Below are 16739 nucleotides of genomic sequence, written 5' to 3' on the forward strand. Positions count from 1 at the left end.
TTACAGTGAGTTACGTTACAATATCTTGGGGCTGTACATACAATATATACATTTAAACATAGGTACAGATGTGCAGTGTAGTCCCAAAGGACCAGATGTTGCACTCACTCCAATAACTGTTTGTGTTAGAGTTCACTGTGTGCTTTCTCCCTGTCATGTGGTTTACACAAGTATCATCTGGATTGCAGCCCTGTTATCATCTACTTTTCTCATCTCTTAGTCCTGTAAGGACTGTGAGGTGTTTGGAGGTCCAACGTGGGCTAAATCCTGTCGACTATCTGGTGCTGAACAAGAGCTTTCATTAAGCTCATTAAGTGTGATGGGAAAACTGTATGAATGTGAAGCAGGGCCACGCTGAAACAGCCATGCATACTCACATAACCTGCATACATGCTCTCAATGTTAAAAATGTCACACAACTATAGCCATGTTTCGTACATCGGTCTGTATGTTACACTATGGTTTCCACAAAATATTCACTGATAATCAGTTTAATTTGTTTGGTATTGGTAAATTGCTCTGTCTTATTTATTTGGTTCACATTTCACAAGCCGTAAAACCATTTTACTATCAACTTTTGTTCTTATTCCATAGCATAACATACAGAGTAGTAAAGCACTGTTACAAAAGAAAAATCTGACTTACGTCATAGTGCCTGGACTTCTTGATTTCCTTGATCGGTGTGATCGGCTCTCCTTTCTTCTGGGAGAGTTTGGGGTCTTTGGCAGTTTGGTTCTCAGGCTCGGTTTTGGGTTTGTCCTCTGTGGGTTTCGGATGTTTCTGGCTCTCTGTGGTCGATACCGGTGCCGTAGCTGGCGTCGTGGTCTTGGAGTCGGTCAGTTGTTTGGCAGCATTGGGCGCAAACTGTCCGCTACCACCAGTTCCCGCCTGCGCTTTCTGCGTCTGGGGCTGGGTCGGCCTGGGCCCCTGCTGATTGATGGTTTTGTGGAGAGGGCTTTGCTGACTGGTCGGCACCTGGTGACGGGGCGAGCCCATTGGCGGGTGTTTGGGAGACGAATGAGGAACAGGAAGTGGAGGTTCGTCGAGACCTCCTCCGGACAATAGCCGCTGGGTCTGGCAGTTGAGACATAACCACTCCTTTTTCTGAAACGCAGAGGACAAAACCAAACACGGTTAGTGACAACCAGGCTGTTTTTCACAATAGAACAGAAATGTTTTGTTATTATATTATCGCTGTAATATGGCCAATAAAACATATTTGAAGACACACTCCCTGATTTTATTATGGCTTCCCAAATTCTTCCCTCCAGCTCACTGCTGGTGCTTTGAAAAGACTGTTAAAGTTTCAAAGCATCAACACTAACGTGGAAGAAAAGCAGTGGTGGAAGAAGTACTCAGATCATTTACTTAAGTAAAAGTAGCAATACTACAGTGTAGAAATACTCTGTTACAAGTAAAAGTCCTACATAAAAATCTGACTTAAGTAAAAGTACAAAAGTATTAGCATCAAAATATACTTAAAATACCAAAAATACTCATTATGCAGAATCACATATTATATCATTGGATTATAATTATTTATGCATTAATGTATCAGCTGGTAAAGGTGGAGCTGATTCTTATTACTTTATATTAATATTTAATAATACATCATAATTTATTGGGTGATTTATATTATGTATTATTTATTTGAATCTGCAAAGTAACATTTAACTTAAGCTTTAAAATAAATGGAGTGGAGTAAAGAGTACAATATTTGCTTAAAAAATGAAGTGGAGTAGAAGTTTAAAGTAGCATAAAACAGAAATACTTGAGTAAAGTACAAGTACCACAAAACTGTAATTAAGTGCAGCACTTGAGTAAATGTACTTACTTCCCTTCCACCACTAGAGGAAAGGCACTAGTGAGCACAATAACAAAATCAGGAGTATGTTTCATAAAAATACCATTAAAAGAGCTAATTAAGAGATATCTTGAATGAAATGTTGCTTGTTTGAATACAAGGAACGTCAAAAGGTCAACAGGTAGTTTATTACTGCTCAACAGTAAAGACTGCAACACTAGACAGCTCCCAGCTAAGTGTGTGTTTCTGTGTGTGACTTAAATGTCATTTAACCCCTCTGTCCTTCTGCAACTCGTCCTCCATTAAAATGATGTGTTGTCACTCAACTTCTCTGGTTAAGTAAGATTGACGGTTTAAAGCACTGATCAATATTCTTAATGCTGACTATGTCGATTCCACTCAAGCAGCAGGCTGCACACACACACACACACACGCATAAACTACTATACAATACACTCTGTAAATCTTATTTCCAGACAGAGCTGTCAGAGCTGCGGCAGGGTAAGCTAAGCTGACGTACGTTTCTAAAAGGCCAAGTCACACTGACAGCTACAGACCTATTTTCATGGCATCGGCTCCACTCATTCCTCACACTGTGAGGCTGACTGATGAACAATTAGTCTGCGATGCGCACACACCAACTTTTCCATTTGCTGATGTGAACACAGTGCTACCAGGTCTTTCTAGAAAAAAACTAAAACAAAAGAAGAAGATAGACTTAGTATGAGCATGGATTGCCACCATGGCTCAAAGAAAATGTCACTGTCCCGCCCACAATGTTTGATTGACAGGTGATCTCTGGGAAGTGCAAATAGAAAAGCTGCAGGAGTGATTTCAGCAAAAATAGTGACAGAAATGAGAGTTTAAATTAATTAAAAATTTGTTTAAAAACTGAAAACACATTTCTTCAACTAAGAGTTATCTCTTATTTTGCATAAGAGGGCTGAATGATTTTGAAAAATATCTAATTGTGATTATTTGGACTGATATTGCAATTTGTGATATCAGAGGGATTGATCATTTTTGCATCATTATTCTCATTTTCATTGAAAAACATATTAAAATGATTAAGATTTTTATGGGGATCTGTACCAAACAAGTCTGTAGAATATGATGTGTAGGCTAGGACATCTCCGCAGCACCACAATATTTAATTTAAAATGATATTTTGACACATATTACGCCTTTAACAAATATTGCTCCTCAAATATTGCGATTTCGATCAAATTTGTATTAATTGTGCATCCCTATATTATAATATTCAACATTAATTCACTCTCCAGTATACACCTTCTGTTTACCTTCTCCATCTCTCTCCATCCAGGAGAGTAACTGGTGCTGTTCTGGACTGAAGAGCGTCCGTATTACTCATGTAATGAATAACTGACAGATGCAGCCCTCCCTACTGAACACTTATCTCCCATCTCTGTATTTTTCCACCCACTCATGAAATCCTCTCTACGCAAAACTCACCAATCCTCTTTCTAACTCCCCTCCTCTCCTCTCTCTCTTCTCCCTTTATCTCTCTCTCTCTCTCTCTTTCTCTGAATCCCTTTGAGACTTTATCTGTTATTGAGCGTCATACAAAAGACCACGCAGTGACTAATGCCGCTTTGGGTCGAGTGGTGAACACTGAAGTACTTATTGCTTATAGAAACTCAAGACCATTTAAACCTTTGTAATGATACCTGGATTTAATAAGATAAAGAATTATGAAAAAATAAAGAAAAACAAAATGGGAAAACTAGAAATTTCCCAGCTGAATGTTTTATTCTGAAAATAGAAAAACGGCACCAAGAAATGAATTGTTCAGTAAAACATCTGCATGCATATAAAACCATATCAACCCTGCTCTATATCACTCTGTATTAAGGCCTCATTTCTCATTTGCCTTTTCTATAGCGAACAGAGTTTAGACAGATAATGTGTATCTGTGTGTTGCCGTCTGTTTATTTCTCTCCTGTTGAAACACAGATCTGGTGGGCATGACCAACTCATTACCATAAAGGGGCACTCCTAATGTACGTAGACAAACGTTGAGCAAAAATAGGCTGAACAGAGACAATAATTCAATGTTGTTGTAACCCAGATATCTCTTATAAATACCAAGTATTCGTCAGAGAAATAAGAGAAAAAACAGCAAAATCATCCATGTCATTTTGGTTTAAGATGATTAGAAAAAATCCAGCTAACCATATATGAAATATGAAGTCCTTCCTATTATCATTCAAAGTTAAAGCTGCTGTTCACAAGAGAGGGAAGAAGAGGAACATTTGAGAAAACAAGGACACATGTACACGTGTTAAAAATAAATAATCAACCCGGTTTCACGCCCAAACATGTAATAGACCTGCCTGTCCACCAGAGGATAGCGTGTCAGGGTCACATTTTTGCCTCGTTGAGGCGTGAATATTACACGCGTGTATGAAGGTGCAGCACCAGCAGGGGGCAACAAAACCACTTTGATAGGTTTAGGAAAAACGTCATGGTTGGTCTTAAAATAAGTACAAAAAAATGAAGTACAATACGTACGGACACAACGTAGCATATATGTAAAACACGTCACAAACGTCATTAACATTACAAAACAAAACACCGATCTCCTGGATCTCCCATCCACCTCCCCCTCACTCCCGCCATAAGCAGTCTTTCTTACTTTTTATTCTACGTCACGAGCTCTCTACAAATGACACGCCTAAAGCAAGAACGACGTTCTTATTGCACACTTTTGCCTTGTGCATTATCGTGTCGTTCATACGCCTTTTTGTGCGACGGGGCTGAAATAATGGTGGTTAATTATTTCGACTGTGATCAAATGAGATACTAAAGCTGAAAACTTCCCCCCCAGGAGGATGTTTAATGGTTTGCTTCAACATGCAGGACTATTTTCTGCTCCTCTCTTTAAAGCCACTGCTAAAACCACAAATTCTTTTGAACATCTCTCTCCAAACCAAAACGCTTTCAGCTTCAAAAATGTAAAGAACTAATGACATTTTGTGCAATCTGAGGCGCAGACCAGACTTTATTTGATTGTGCTGCAGCTTTATGAGCACGAAGGGATGTAAGGCATGATAGATAAAAGTAACTGAAAGCAGAAAATGTCTGGCATGAATCATTTTTGCAATCATAAAAATAGCCGTCAGTTCATTTTCTGTCGACTGTCTAACTAATCGACTAACTGCTTCAACACTCAATTGTATAATACTGAAAGGAATATATATCTTATTGATTATTCAGTCGAAATAGCACTGAACATCCTGAATACTGTGGCCTTTAAAGTAAATACTTTCACATACAATACATGTTTTTCTCTATGCCTGGCCTGATGCCGTATAGTACAGAATGTAGCCTACTGTATGATGCCGACCCTGTGTGTGTATAACTGTGTGAAGCTACTTAGCCGATAGCTAATACTTTCTGTGTGCTTGTGTGTGTGTACATCCCCTAAAGTAGCACACTGACTGTACAGTACAGTAGTAGCCTCTGAGACTGTTGAATCAGTTTTAGACCCTAAGGTGAACTCATTCCCTCCTTTTCCCAGAGCGAGTACATTCAGTCCTACAGATCACATCATCACACGTGTGTGTGTGTGTGTGTGTGTGTGTGTGTGTGTGTGTGTGTGTGTGTTGGCCCACAGAGTAGCCCATCGCCGCACTACTTAACCTACATAGCACAGACACTCTGGCCTTTTCTCCTCCTGTCAATAACATTCACTAAAATGCTCCATCAGTTCTTATCCTGCATTCAGAGAGAGTGTCTGTCCTTTCAAACTCTGTCCAGTGTTGTATTGTTCTGTATCGTATTTTTACCCTACCTTCCAGCTTTCTCTCTGTTTTGTTTTCAGCTATTTCCTTTTTCTCTCCTTTTACATTTCCTTTTTCATCTAGTTTTCCTTATTGCTCTTTTTCTCCTCCATCTCTTTTTACAAAAGCAATGAACCCCTTTTTATTTATGCGCGTCCATTGCACATCATATCTCTTCCACCACTGGATTTGATTTATGACAAATCTGTGTAAATAACTCACCGCCGTGTTCACCCCTCATTTTACCCCTCGGCCTTCCAATTACTCATCGATGAAGGAGACGTATTTGTCATATTTTGCCCCCGAGGGAAACGGCATCCTATGTAGCCAATGTTTGTGGTATTGCCTGGTTTTCCCTCTCTGTCTCTTTGTATCTATATTTATACTACTCCTACTATTATGTGTGTATGGAGATGTGTTGGCACCTGAAAATACCATCTAATGGTTTCAGAAACTCACTTAAACCCTTATCAAGCTTTGGAGAAACCTGGGTTACTTCAAAAGAAGATGCTTCCTCAACTTGAATCATGTAGTTAGCATAGACTGTATATAAGAAGTGGAGGTAGTCACCGTGACGTCAGACATTGGTTTTGTGGACATGAATGTCTGTACCAAATTTGTAGCTGAGATAAAACCACAAATGCTTGCTCAACTTGCTGGTGGAACTGGAGGAGAAGTTAGTCGGATATGTCCTCTCGGGAACCGTGAATGTCCAATATGTTCTCATCCCAACTTGTCACATACAGACGCGTCAGGACCTCTTGGTGTCACTTTCTAAAGCACTGTGTAGCCCAGCGCGTCAAAACTCTGATGCTCCGTAGGAAACGTGTGCTTAACGTTGTGAATTCAAACAAAAACGCTTAGGTTTAGGCAACATAATAACTTAGTTAGGTTTAGGAAGAAACATCATGGTTGCACTTAAAATTACTGTTTGTAAAGTGAAAGTGAAACTTAATGTTGTGAACACAAAGACAATCAACACATTGTTGGTTTGTTTCATTGTTTGACTCAAACAGCGGCCTCCTGGATGAAAGCCTTCTGTTTGTTGGATCCATGCACCACCTCTCCCGCCCGCCCTATGTATTTCTTTTCGCTTTTTAAACTACATCACCACACTCCCTGATCACTTTCTCTGAGCATTTAATATTGACGTGGATGGGTTTACATTATAGTTGAAGACCCGGTGTGTCTCATACTGGTGCTAAAGGGTGTCTTGTGCGTTGGTATTTGATGCCCTGGGAATGACAACGGGCTGTGTACAAAAGTTCTTGGCAATCCATCCAATAGTATCTAAGATATTTAATGTTAATTGTGATGAACATCAATTTGATAATTATATATGCGATTTGACATACGTTTACCATGTTGTAATATATATATATATATATTGGAAAAAAATTTCATATTAATATATTGTTTTCAGTGGTATCATCAATCATATCCTAAATATAATCCAATGTTAAATACGATTAGACTCCATGGCAACCGTACCAAACCATGGCTCTCCTTCTAAAATACTGAGTAGAGTAGTTCTCTTGTGCCGAAGCTCCTCTCAGTTTCAGTTCACTTCCAGTCTGACTCAGTCTCATCCTTTTGTCTTTGTGTTTTACTTTTCACACATTTGCACCTGCAGTTTCCCTCTATTCTCTCTTCACTACATGATCATTAAACTTCTATCTCTCCTCTTCCTCTCAGCTCTCACCCTCCCTCTCTTCTCTCTCCCTGTCACCCTCCGTCTCCCTTTTTCTCTCCAACAGAGCCAGGGCTATTTTTACCCAGAATGCCATTGTTCTGCTCGAGCGCACACTTCCCTAGCACTGGCTGCTGCTTTAGGCTGCACTCTACTGCACCACACATACTTACACAAGCACAAGCACACGCACACACACACACGCATGTAGTCACACGGTTCACATCAATGCAAAATGGAGGAGGCCTGTGTAGCTGAAGGCTTACCAGAAGGAGAGAGATGACAAGCAGAAGGAGGAAGAGGAGGAGGAGGGGAGAAGAGGAGCCCACTGGGCGGAGGAGAGGGGAAATGGGGAAGTGAGTGACACCACACGTGCGCGTGCATGCACAAACACACACACACACACAGTAATTGAGCTCAGCCTCTGGTATTGTGGCTCCCTGCTGAGTCTGATGTAACTGGCTTGGAGTGGGGGCAGAGGAGAGAGGAAGAACCAGGGAGAGCTGTTGAAGTGGACAGGCAGTGATGATGATAATGGTTTCATATATGTACTAAAACATTTTTTCTTTCATGTTTTGGAGGAAATATAAGCGACTAGCTGCTGCCTGGATTATATCCACTGGCAATGGTTTTTCCAGTCCACGGGTGCTATGTTCTTGTACGGTGCAGAAGCCTTGGAAAGGGGGTTGGGATGGACCATCTTTAGGTCAGGCTGTTCTCATACACCGTTCGTAGCTATACTTAAGAAACGTAATGCACTGTAATTCATATATATCCCACAAAATGAAAGCGTACTGTATGTAATCCACATATAGGGCTGTCTCGAATACCATTTTTTGAGCTTCGAAGCTTCGGTGAGAAACATTCAAAGGTATTCGCACGGCAAGCTGATATGTTCCTCTGTCTGTCTCCATCGCCCCCGTTTCAGTGCCGGGACATTGCCGGCGATATACAAACAGCGATATCCCTCTGAGAATAACTAATAATAATTAATGTTGAATGTGAATAATGAATAATGTTGTCAGATTATTCCTTATTTCATGGGCTATTTAGTGATTTATGCCAAAGAAGTACACACATGAAAGCATGAGTAATGAAGCTGAAGCAACACAGCTTCCTATAACAGCCTGTAAAGGTCCATCCATCCAAATGAAATCATATAAAATATATTATATTACTGTCAAATATTTCAAGAAAGTATTATCACTATCAATAAAATACTGAGCATGTATATATATATATATATATATAATTCCCTTTGAACATATATTAATATGTCTTCTCATGGTTGCTTCCCGGTTTCCTAACTTGAACCCAAACGACACCGTGTGAGTTTTGGGGCAGGTTTCACCGCTCGGTGCTCAGGTTGCATCAGTCACCATACGTGAGGAGATTCACTTTTACATGAGAACAAAGAGCTGATTCCCGCTTAAACTCTTTTACCTCTCTTCAAACTCTTCACCTCCATCGTTACCTCCATCTTACTTCCTGACCTCCTGAGCTCTATCTCCCCTTTACACTTTTGTTTCCTCTCTCTACTGAGATACTTTTTGCTTTCTCTTTCTGCTCATTTCTTTTTTATCTCTTACTCCATCCTTCTCTCCTCTTTCGCTCCCTGTCTGCTGTCCATCATTAATGTTTTGTGTGTTGGAAATACTGCACACAAAACGGACGTGAGAAAAAGAGAGATAAAGGAGATCTGAGAAATGAACTAATAGCCAGGAGGTGAGAGAAACTGTAACGGAAAGCACATTTTCTAAAGTCCTGACTACTACATTACATTTTAGAGGGAATTATTGTACTTTTTACTCAACTACATTTATCTGACAGCTATAATTACTACAGTACTTACTTTTCAGATTAAGATTTTACTTTAAAAAGCATATGATAAGCATAGACTGTATATAAGAAGTGGACGTAGTCGTAGAGAAACATTTCCCCCACTTATCAGCTCTCGACCCCTTCAGATTCACCTTGTGAGCCTTTGGAGCGGGCCAGACCCCTATGTTGGGAACCACTGGACTAAACTACACTCTATAAAGTAGATGAAAGTAGCCTCCACCTTGACTTGCTACAGCAGCAGTATGTTGCTTACACACTGATGCATTAGTATTAACAACTTAATAATGTAATATGTGACATTATATCAGTCACAGGGGCCATTTAATCTGCAAGTACTTTTACTTTTGATACTTTAAGTATGTTTACATTGTTGTATTGGTACTTTTACTTAAGTAGAGGATCCCCTTGACATCTATTGATTTGCTTTGAAGAGAGGGAGGAGCAATTTTATAGTCTCAACTGCTTTTACTGGATGAAATCCTGGCAAACATATACAGCAAACATATGCATACAGAAAAGACACCGGTTGGATCTAAGGTGGATGATTTTCTCTTACACATTTTGTACTGTAAGAAAGACGAGACGCAGGGATAGAGAGAATAAGAGGAAGAGAAGGAAATGAAATGTAGGAGAGGAGCGGAGGCATTAAAAGCAGGATGAAAACATAAAGTGAAAGGAGGAGACGAATTTAGAGGAGAACCACAAGAGCAGTGGAGGAGAGGATAAAGAAGAGAAATGCATGGAGGAGGAGAGAAAGGAGGGAATGAATTAAAGGTGGGAGAGGAGAGAAAAGGAGGAGAGGAAGGAAATAGAGAAATAAATTAGAGAAAGGAGGAAGGAGGAGGAGAGACGCTAGGGGACGAGAGATATGAGGGGATGAATTATAGGAGTAGAAAACCAGTGATGGAGAGAATAAGTAAAAGATAAATTAGAGGTGGAGAGGTAAGTAGAGGAGAGACACAAGTGGCAGAAGAAAGGAGGAATAAATTAGAGGAGGAAATGAAAATAGGAGTAAGAAGAAGAGGAAAGGAAGCAGAGAAAGGGAGGCGAGGGAGCGAGGAAGGAGAGACGAGTTATATAACCAAAACAGGTTTCATTTTCATTTCACAGATATTTTAAAAATCTCCTCTTCTCACCACAATGGAGCCTCTTTAATTACGTAACCTTGTTGTGAGAGGCGAAGGCAGTGGGCACAGGGCTGTATATGTTAATGCGTACACATTATGTTTTATTGCCCACATTACACCGTCACCTCTTTCACTTCCTACAGTGCCTGTTTTCTGTTTTCAGCCGGCCAGCCGACAATTCTTCACGGAGAAGATATAAAACTCTTATGAGGTTGATCAGCCCACCTCTTTCTTCTGCTCATACTACACGTAGGAGGACCTCATTAGCATATGTTGTGAATTTATAGCTGCTGTGATGATGAATTCTGACAGTAGCTAAAACTACAAGTAGTAGTAGTAGTCTAATAGTCTGCATCAATATGCCTTAAATAGTTTAATAACAAAGAAGCAGCAAATTTGAATTAGAAGCAAATTAAACATTAAATAGAAGTGAAGCCAATGCTGAAGTGCCTTAAACTTGCATTCTTTCTAATAGCCAGCAGGGGGCGAATCCTCTGGTTGCAAAAATAAGTCTGATTGTATAGAAGTCTATGAGAAAATGAGCCTACTTCTCACTTGATTTATTAGCTCAGTAAACATTGTAAACATGAGTTTATGGTCTCAATCGCTAGTTTCAAGTCTTCTTCAATACAGCATGATGTTCATTTAGTAAATTATGGTCCCATTTAGAGTCAAATAGACCATAAAGCAGGGTATACTTTAGGGCGTGGCTACCTTGTGATTGACAGCTCGCCACCATGGCGTTGTCCAGTCTGGGAGTTGTCTGTTTTTGTCTTACAACTTTAACCCTTTCACAGTGTGTTTTCAGTTCATGAAAGTTAATATTAACATTTTGGTTGCAACTTGATCTTTCCCCTTAACCAGGTAGTTTTTATCCCTAAACCTAACCAAACTTTACCCATGGAGGATGCAACTCAGAAGAGTCATATGAATCATTTGTTGTGGACATTTGTAAAGATTTTGGTAGGCACCAATAAACCATGTCTTCTTTCTGATAGAGGCCTTAAATACTCAAATGGGTAGGACTTTTTTATGACTTGTTTGAGTACAGAATGCACTGTCTTTCATTAGAGAGAGGTGGACAGAGACAAGAGAGAAATAAATACAACTGATAATAAAAAGGTAACTGGAAGAACAATAAACACTTAACTAATTGAATTCCACACTGATTTATTTATACACTGCAGATTGTCCTTTGGCCCTGGAGCAGCTCCACTGCAGTGGATAGAGGTTAAGTGCCTTTTTGACATTGGCTTCTGAAGGAGACTTTTCCTGCCCTGATTCCCCTCAGACAGACCGGGGATTTGAACCGGCGACCTGACTGTGACCGGCCGGCTTAGAGGCGGAAGTCTTTGTGGTTGAAAGACGGAACCAGACCAAAGGCGCGCCGCGGTTTGTTCATAGTTTGACCCACAAATCTGTCATGAGAGCTAATTTTAACAGGCTTGCTGTCTCATTTGGGACTGACTGACGTACACAGACACAAACGCACACAAAAATAGACTCATATGCACACAAATAAACACCAATCAAAACAGGGGGCAACAGTACAATCTCTGCAGGGCCTGCATGTGAATCCCTGCGAGAGTTTGTGAATGCGTTTGTGTGTGTAATGTTTGTGTATGGGCTGCGGGGATCAGAGGATTTTGACTCCTGCAGTAATAGGATGGCAGCGAGCCAGCAGCTGAACAGGACGGAGGTACAGTGGGCCGGGCTTTCTCAGCGGGGAACGTGAAGTCAACTAACTTCTACTGCTGCTTTGTCATTGAAACAAATAAACACCGTAAAACTGATTTATCATATAGTACATAAGGTTTGTCCTAAAATCCATCAACTAACTGAGTCTTTTAGCTTCTTTTAGCTCATTGTTTTGGCACATTTACTGTTTGGTTCAGTCAAGCTGTTTCAGCAAACGAGCTCTGATAAGTCCATTGTACGCAAAATTAGCGACTAGCTGTCACATTTAAGAGCTAAAAAGCCAGATATTTTTCTCAGGTGGACGGAAACAAAGACATATATACAAAGATGCCGCATTGACTGCTTCTGTCTGTTGCTGTGATACAGTTCATGTAAGCCTAAAATTGACACTCACTCCTGTCTTGAATATCTAGCAGTGATTATAGCCTTACTAATTAACTAATAAGACATCTTTTTTTTTCATAATCCCTTGAATATAAAAACGACTCATTGAAATCGGTAGTGCTTTTTATCCTGAAAAACCTAGCTCCCCCTTTTACTTTACGTCTTTATTTACAGGCCAGTCTGTCAAATATGGTGGCGACGTTGACGTATGATCCAAAGGCCAGCGCGGCGTCAATATGTTTATAGACAGAAACTCCAACTGAATGTTAATGTTGCTCTGTGTGGGCAGCTGTTTGCTAACGTGTTAAGGGCTTTTCAGACGGGGAGCGATTGACGCACCTCGTAATTCATTTTCAATGAGAGGCGAGTGGGCAGGTAGGGAGGTGCAGGCTATCTAACAGGCGGCGCATGTCAGCTGCCAGATGTGATATTGTCTTGAACTTTTTTCTACACGTTGCGACACGCAGTGCAAATCAATAAATGAGAGATTGATCCTTGCCGTTTGAGAGTTCCCTGAAATATAATAACTGTTTTTGGGACATAAGCAGGAGGGCTTTTCGAATGGCAGAGCATCGGCGCAAGACTGGATGTGTCCGGTAACGTTATGTATAGTTTAAATGACAATGATCAACAATAACAGTCTGGTGTTGGCATCAAATACTAGGATTGCCACACGTGTCAACAAATCGAGCTGTGATTATGGATATATGATACACCAAACAGTTGTACCGGAAGGGATACATAGAGTAGTGCACCATTTCCATGGTTGGTGGTTTTACATGACGCTACTCACGGAGAGCTTGTCTGCCTGTCTATTCACATGGTTAGCGCAGTCAGACGCCGCGGATCCAAGCGAGTACGCAGGTGGGGTGTCGCTTACCATCTGTAAAGACCTTTAGCCATAACAACGTCACGCAGCTTTTAAGAGAAAAAGCTTCCAGAGAGACTTTTTTTCAGAAATATGCGTCATCTGGAGCTACATCATAAAATATATTGCCATGTCTGTGTTCTTTCTTTTTTCATTCAATAGGCTGAACTTGAGGCTTCTGGCGACTACATCCAAACACTGAGGGACTTCAGTTTTTTTGCTGCTGAATAGACTAACTTAAAAAAGAAAAACCGCTGTGCTATATGAAAACTGTAAGCTAAATTTAGCAACCTGCTCTCTGTGTTCTTGCCTAATAGTGTGACTTTTCCAACATTTCCAATACTGCACTTCTATTCTTAGACGTCTTAAAGATACAGGTCCTATTTTTCTTGTTTTTATCCACAGAGCCTCGACAGAAATTACCTCTGTGGGGACACAAAAGTTTAGCAAGTTGAAGTTCTTGCCTCGCTGTGTGTACCCAGATTTGAACCTCATTCGTCGGCGGTGGGGGGGCTGCTGGCTATTATTAGGATTTAATTGATCTGGCCTTGGTTTTAGTATGAGAGAGACTGCAGCCTTTGAAGTGCTGAAGTGTGTACTTTGAAGTGCAGGAGGCAGTCCTCGCTTGGACAGGAGCATTATGGGTAGGGGAGATTGCTGGCTCATCCCGCAGGGCGAAGAAAGAGACATGATCAGACAGATGCTAGAGAGGAAGTTGGAGGAAAAAAAAATCTTGAGGAAAGTTTAGCCGAGAGCTTAGAGAGAGGAGAGGAGAGGAGAGGAGAGGAGAGGAGAGGAGAGGAGAGGAGAGGAGAGGGAAAGTCTTCCAGTGTGAGATGAGTGAGTGAGATGGAAGGGGAGGGATCATGAGGAGGCTGAGAAATGGAAAGTAAGTAGAGGTGGGGGTGGACGTGAGAGAAGATGGAGTGTCGCAGGGAGAGAAAAACATGGAAAACAGAGAGAGAATGATTGCAGAGAACTAAATGAGAGGGTGTTGAGGGTGAAATGAGAGGGAGAGGATAATAAGAACCTCTCTCAGCTCTGGTTGCCTCCTGTTTATTCCACCACAGTATACATCAATACCGGCACGATACAAACTATAAAGACCCAACAGTAAAATGTTTTATAGACTGAAATTTAATTTATAAGCTGGATTTTGGTGGAATAGAATTGATAAAATACCTGTTTGTGATGGGATGAAGCCACTTTGCTTACTAGTAAATCGTAGTTGGTAATTGCACACATCAGTATCTGTCAACAATATTTGCAAACTTGTATTAAAACAGCGGCCAGAATGATTATACCTTGCCAAAAGAGGAGTAGATTGTGTACATTGACTGTAAAGCTGAGACTCTTGTGGATCCAATGAGCCCAATTTTATTCATGTGTGATGATGTTAGTCCTCATAGGAGCCATTTCATTGTAGTGAGACTGTATAAAATGACCTGTGGTGACCTCTAGGATAATCACAAACTCATGAAACTTTACAACCACAAACTACAGACCTAAGACAGTCAGAGGATGGATGGCTTTCCTATGTAGATTGACAATAAGGGGGTTTCCAGAACAGACATGCTCGCCATTCAATGATTTCTTGCAGAAATCTCCAAATGTCCAAAGTTTCTGTTACCAAATCAAAGCATGGCTTTTTCTATGATGTTCCTCAAGGTCTTGGTGTCTTAATGTGGTATTTTGGAGGGATTATTGATAATTTTTATCAATTCTCGAGTGGTAAAAATGGTTAAATTTAGCACCAAATCAATGTAACAAAAGGTATCAACCCAAAAATTGCTGCAACAACTTATGAAACATAATAGAGCATGGGAATGGCCATCATATACTTCCATCATAATGTTCTTAACCCTTATACACTTTCACTATTTATTTTGATAAATTAATTCATGTTTATTTCTGATTTATGACCAGAATAACTTGACACACAGTGCTGAGCTGCATCTCAAATTAATCTTCCGGGTCCCAGATTTCAGATGATGTACACCACTTCTATGTGACATCTGCTGTTGACCTGCTATCTCCTCCTAAAGACCCAGTGTCGGGTTAATCAAGTTTTGAATAGTAAGGTTTTGGCCTCTTCCGACACTGAACAGATTAAGTACAAGAATGAAAGTTCAGAAGATGTAGCTGTTAATATCACACCCTAAATGTCTTTCTAAAATACCAGATCACAAGTTCCCAAGGCTGTTTAACTTGTGTATTTTCCCCTCTGCTATAATATGAGGTTTCGTGCCAGTTTCGGCGGCAGTTGAACCGCACGTCACTGTCTATCAAATGCTTGCAGGAAGGGGAAAGAAGAAATTGGGGAAGCACAAGGAGGGCAGAGGGAGTAATTCTCAAAAAAAGGGATTGAAAGAGAGAGGAGGATATATGTGAGGACGTATGAGGAGATGGGTAAAATGGAGGACAGAACAGAAACGGAGACGAGAAGGCAAAATGTCAGAGTGAAAGAGGCAGAGTGAGAGGATAAGGATATTAGTGAATTAGAAAGAGAGATGAGAGGAGGATGAGGGGAGGGAGAAGAAAAGAGAGGAGAGGAGGAGGAGAGAAAAGAGAGGCAGATTCCAAAAATGTACAGTGAATTAGTTCTGCCTCATGAAACTGGCAGTTCTGGCTGAGAAATGCTTTGGGGGCAGGATTTCTCTCTGTGTGTGTATTTGCATGAATAAGTGTGTGCTGGTGTATCATGTTGTGTATGTCCGGGTGCCTGGATGTAAGGGTGCGTGTGTGTGTGTGCGTGTTTGTCGGCAAAGAGCATCACTGCCTCCCCAGAACAGAGCTGATGCCGCGTTGACATTTAGACAAAAACACAAGCGCCGTCTTTTAAAAGAGCAACTGTGAGAGTGAAGCTCGCAGAGAGCTGACAGGGTCAGACATGACTGCTCCTGAGTACAAAACAGAGGAATAATAATAATAAAAAAAAAACATAAACTGTACCTGTCGCGTCGTTACACGTCATTTAATCTTCAACTAATTCCTTAAAGCTACTCAGGCAAAGATTTTTAATGGAAAAACACATTACTGTATTAGCGTATTATTGGCCTTAATCAGAAACTGGGGCTAATCTCGTGTGGACTCTGATTGAGAAGCAATGAATTGAAACATAATTAAAGAATGAAGTTTCTCCTAATCAGCAGTGAGTTACTGCTTCACCACCAACAACTCATCCGACAACAAAAACACATTTCTTCACCTACAAAATGTGCATAAACATAATTTGAAGCATTTTCATACACTCATATACATTTATATTTGAATATTGTATTATTGTATCACACACACACACACACACACACAGGAACAGTGTGTCAGTGTCGTCTGTCCTTCACTGTCTAACTCACTTCCTGTGCGTGCGTGTGTGTGTGTGTGTGTGTGTGTGTGTGTGTGCGTGTGTGTGTGTGTGTGTGTGCGTGTGTGTGTGTGTTTCGACCCTGACTAACAGCGTGCTGAGTCAGCCTCTAAACTCGCACACACTGTGCAGCCAAACAATATCTGGGTCAGTCTGCAC

The 16739-nt window shown here is 40.7% G+C and overlaps 1 protein-coding gene across 5 annotated transcripts in view; it reads right to left on the bottom strand.

Annotated features, from left to right (window-relative positions):
* The window catches only part of bsna (bassoon presynaptic cytomatrix protein a), a 186114-nt gene that overhangs the window by 46047 nt on the left and 123328 nt on the right, over positions 1-16739 (bottom strand). For all 5 annotated transcript variants that reach the window (XM_074644677.1, XM_074644678.1, XM_074644681.1 and 2 more), the window contains one exon: positions 646-1104. In XM_074644677.1, the coding sequence (XP_074500778.1) occupies positions 646-1104 (459 nt within the window). The remainder of the gene's footprint in view (positions 1-645; positions 1105-16739) is intronic.

Source organism: Sebastes fasciatus, chromosome 8, assembly GCF_043250625.1.
Source record: "Sebastes fasciatus isolate fSebFas1 chromosome 8, fSebFas1.pri, whole genome shotgun sequence".
Classification (NCBI taxonomy): Eukaryota; Metazoa; Chordata; class Actinopteri; order Perciformes; family Sebastidae; genus Sebastes; species Sebastes fasciatus.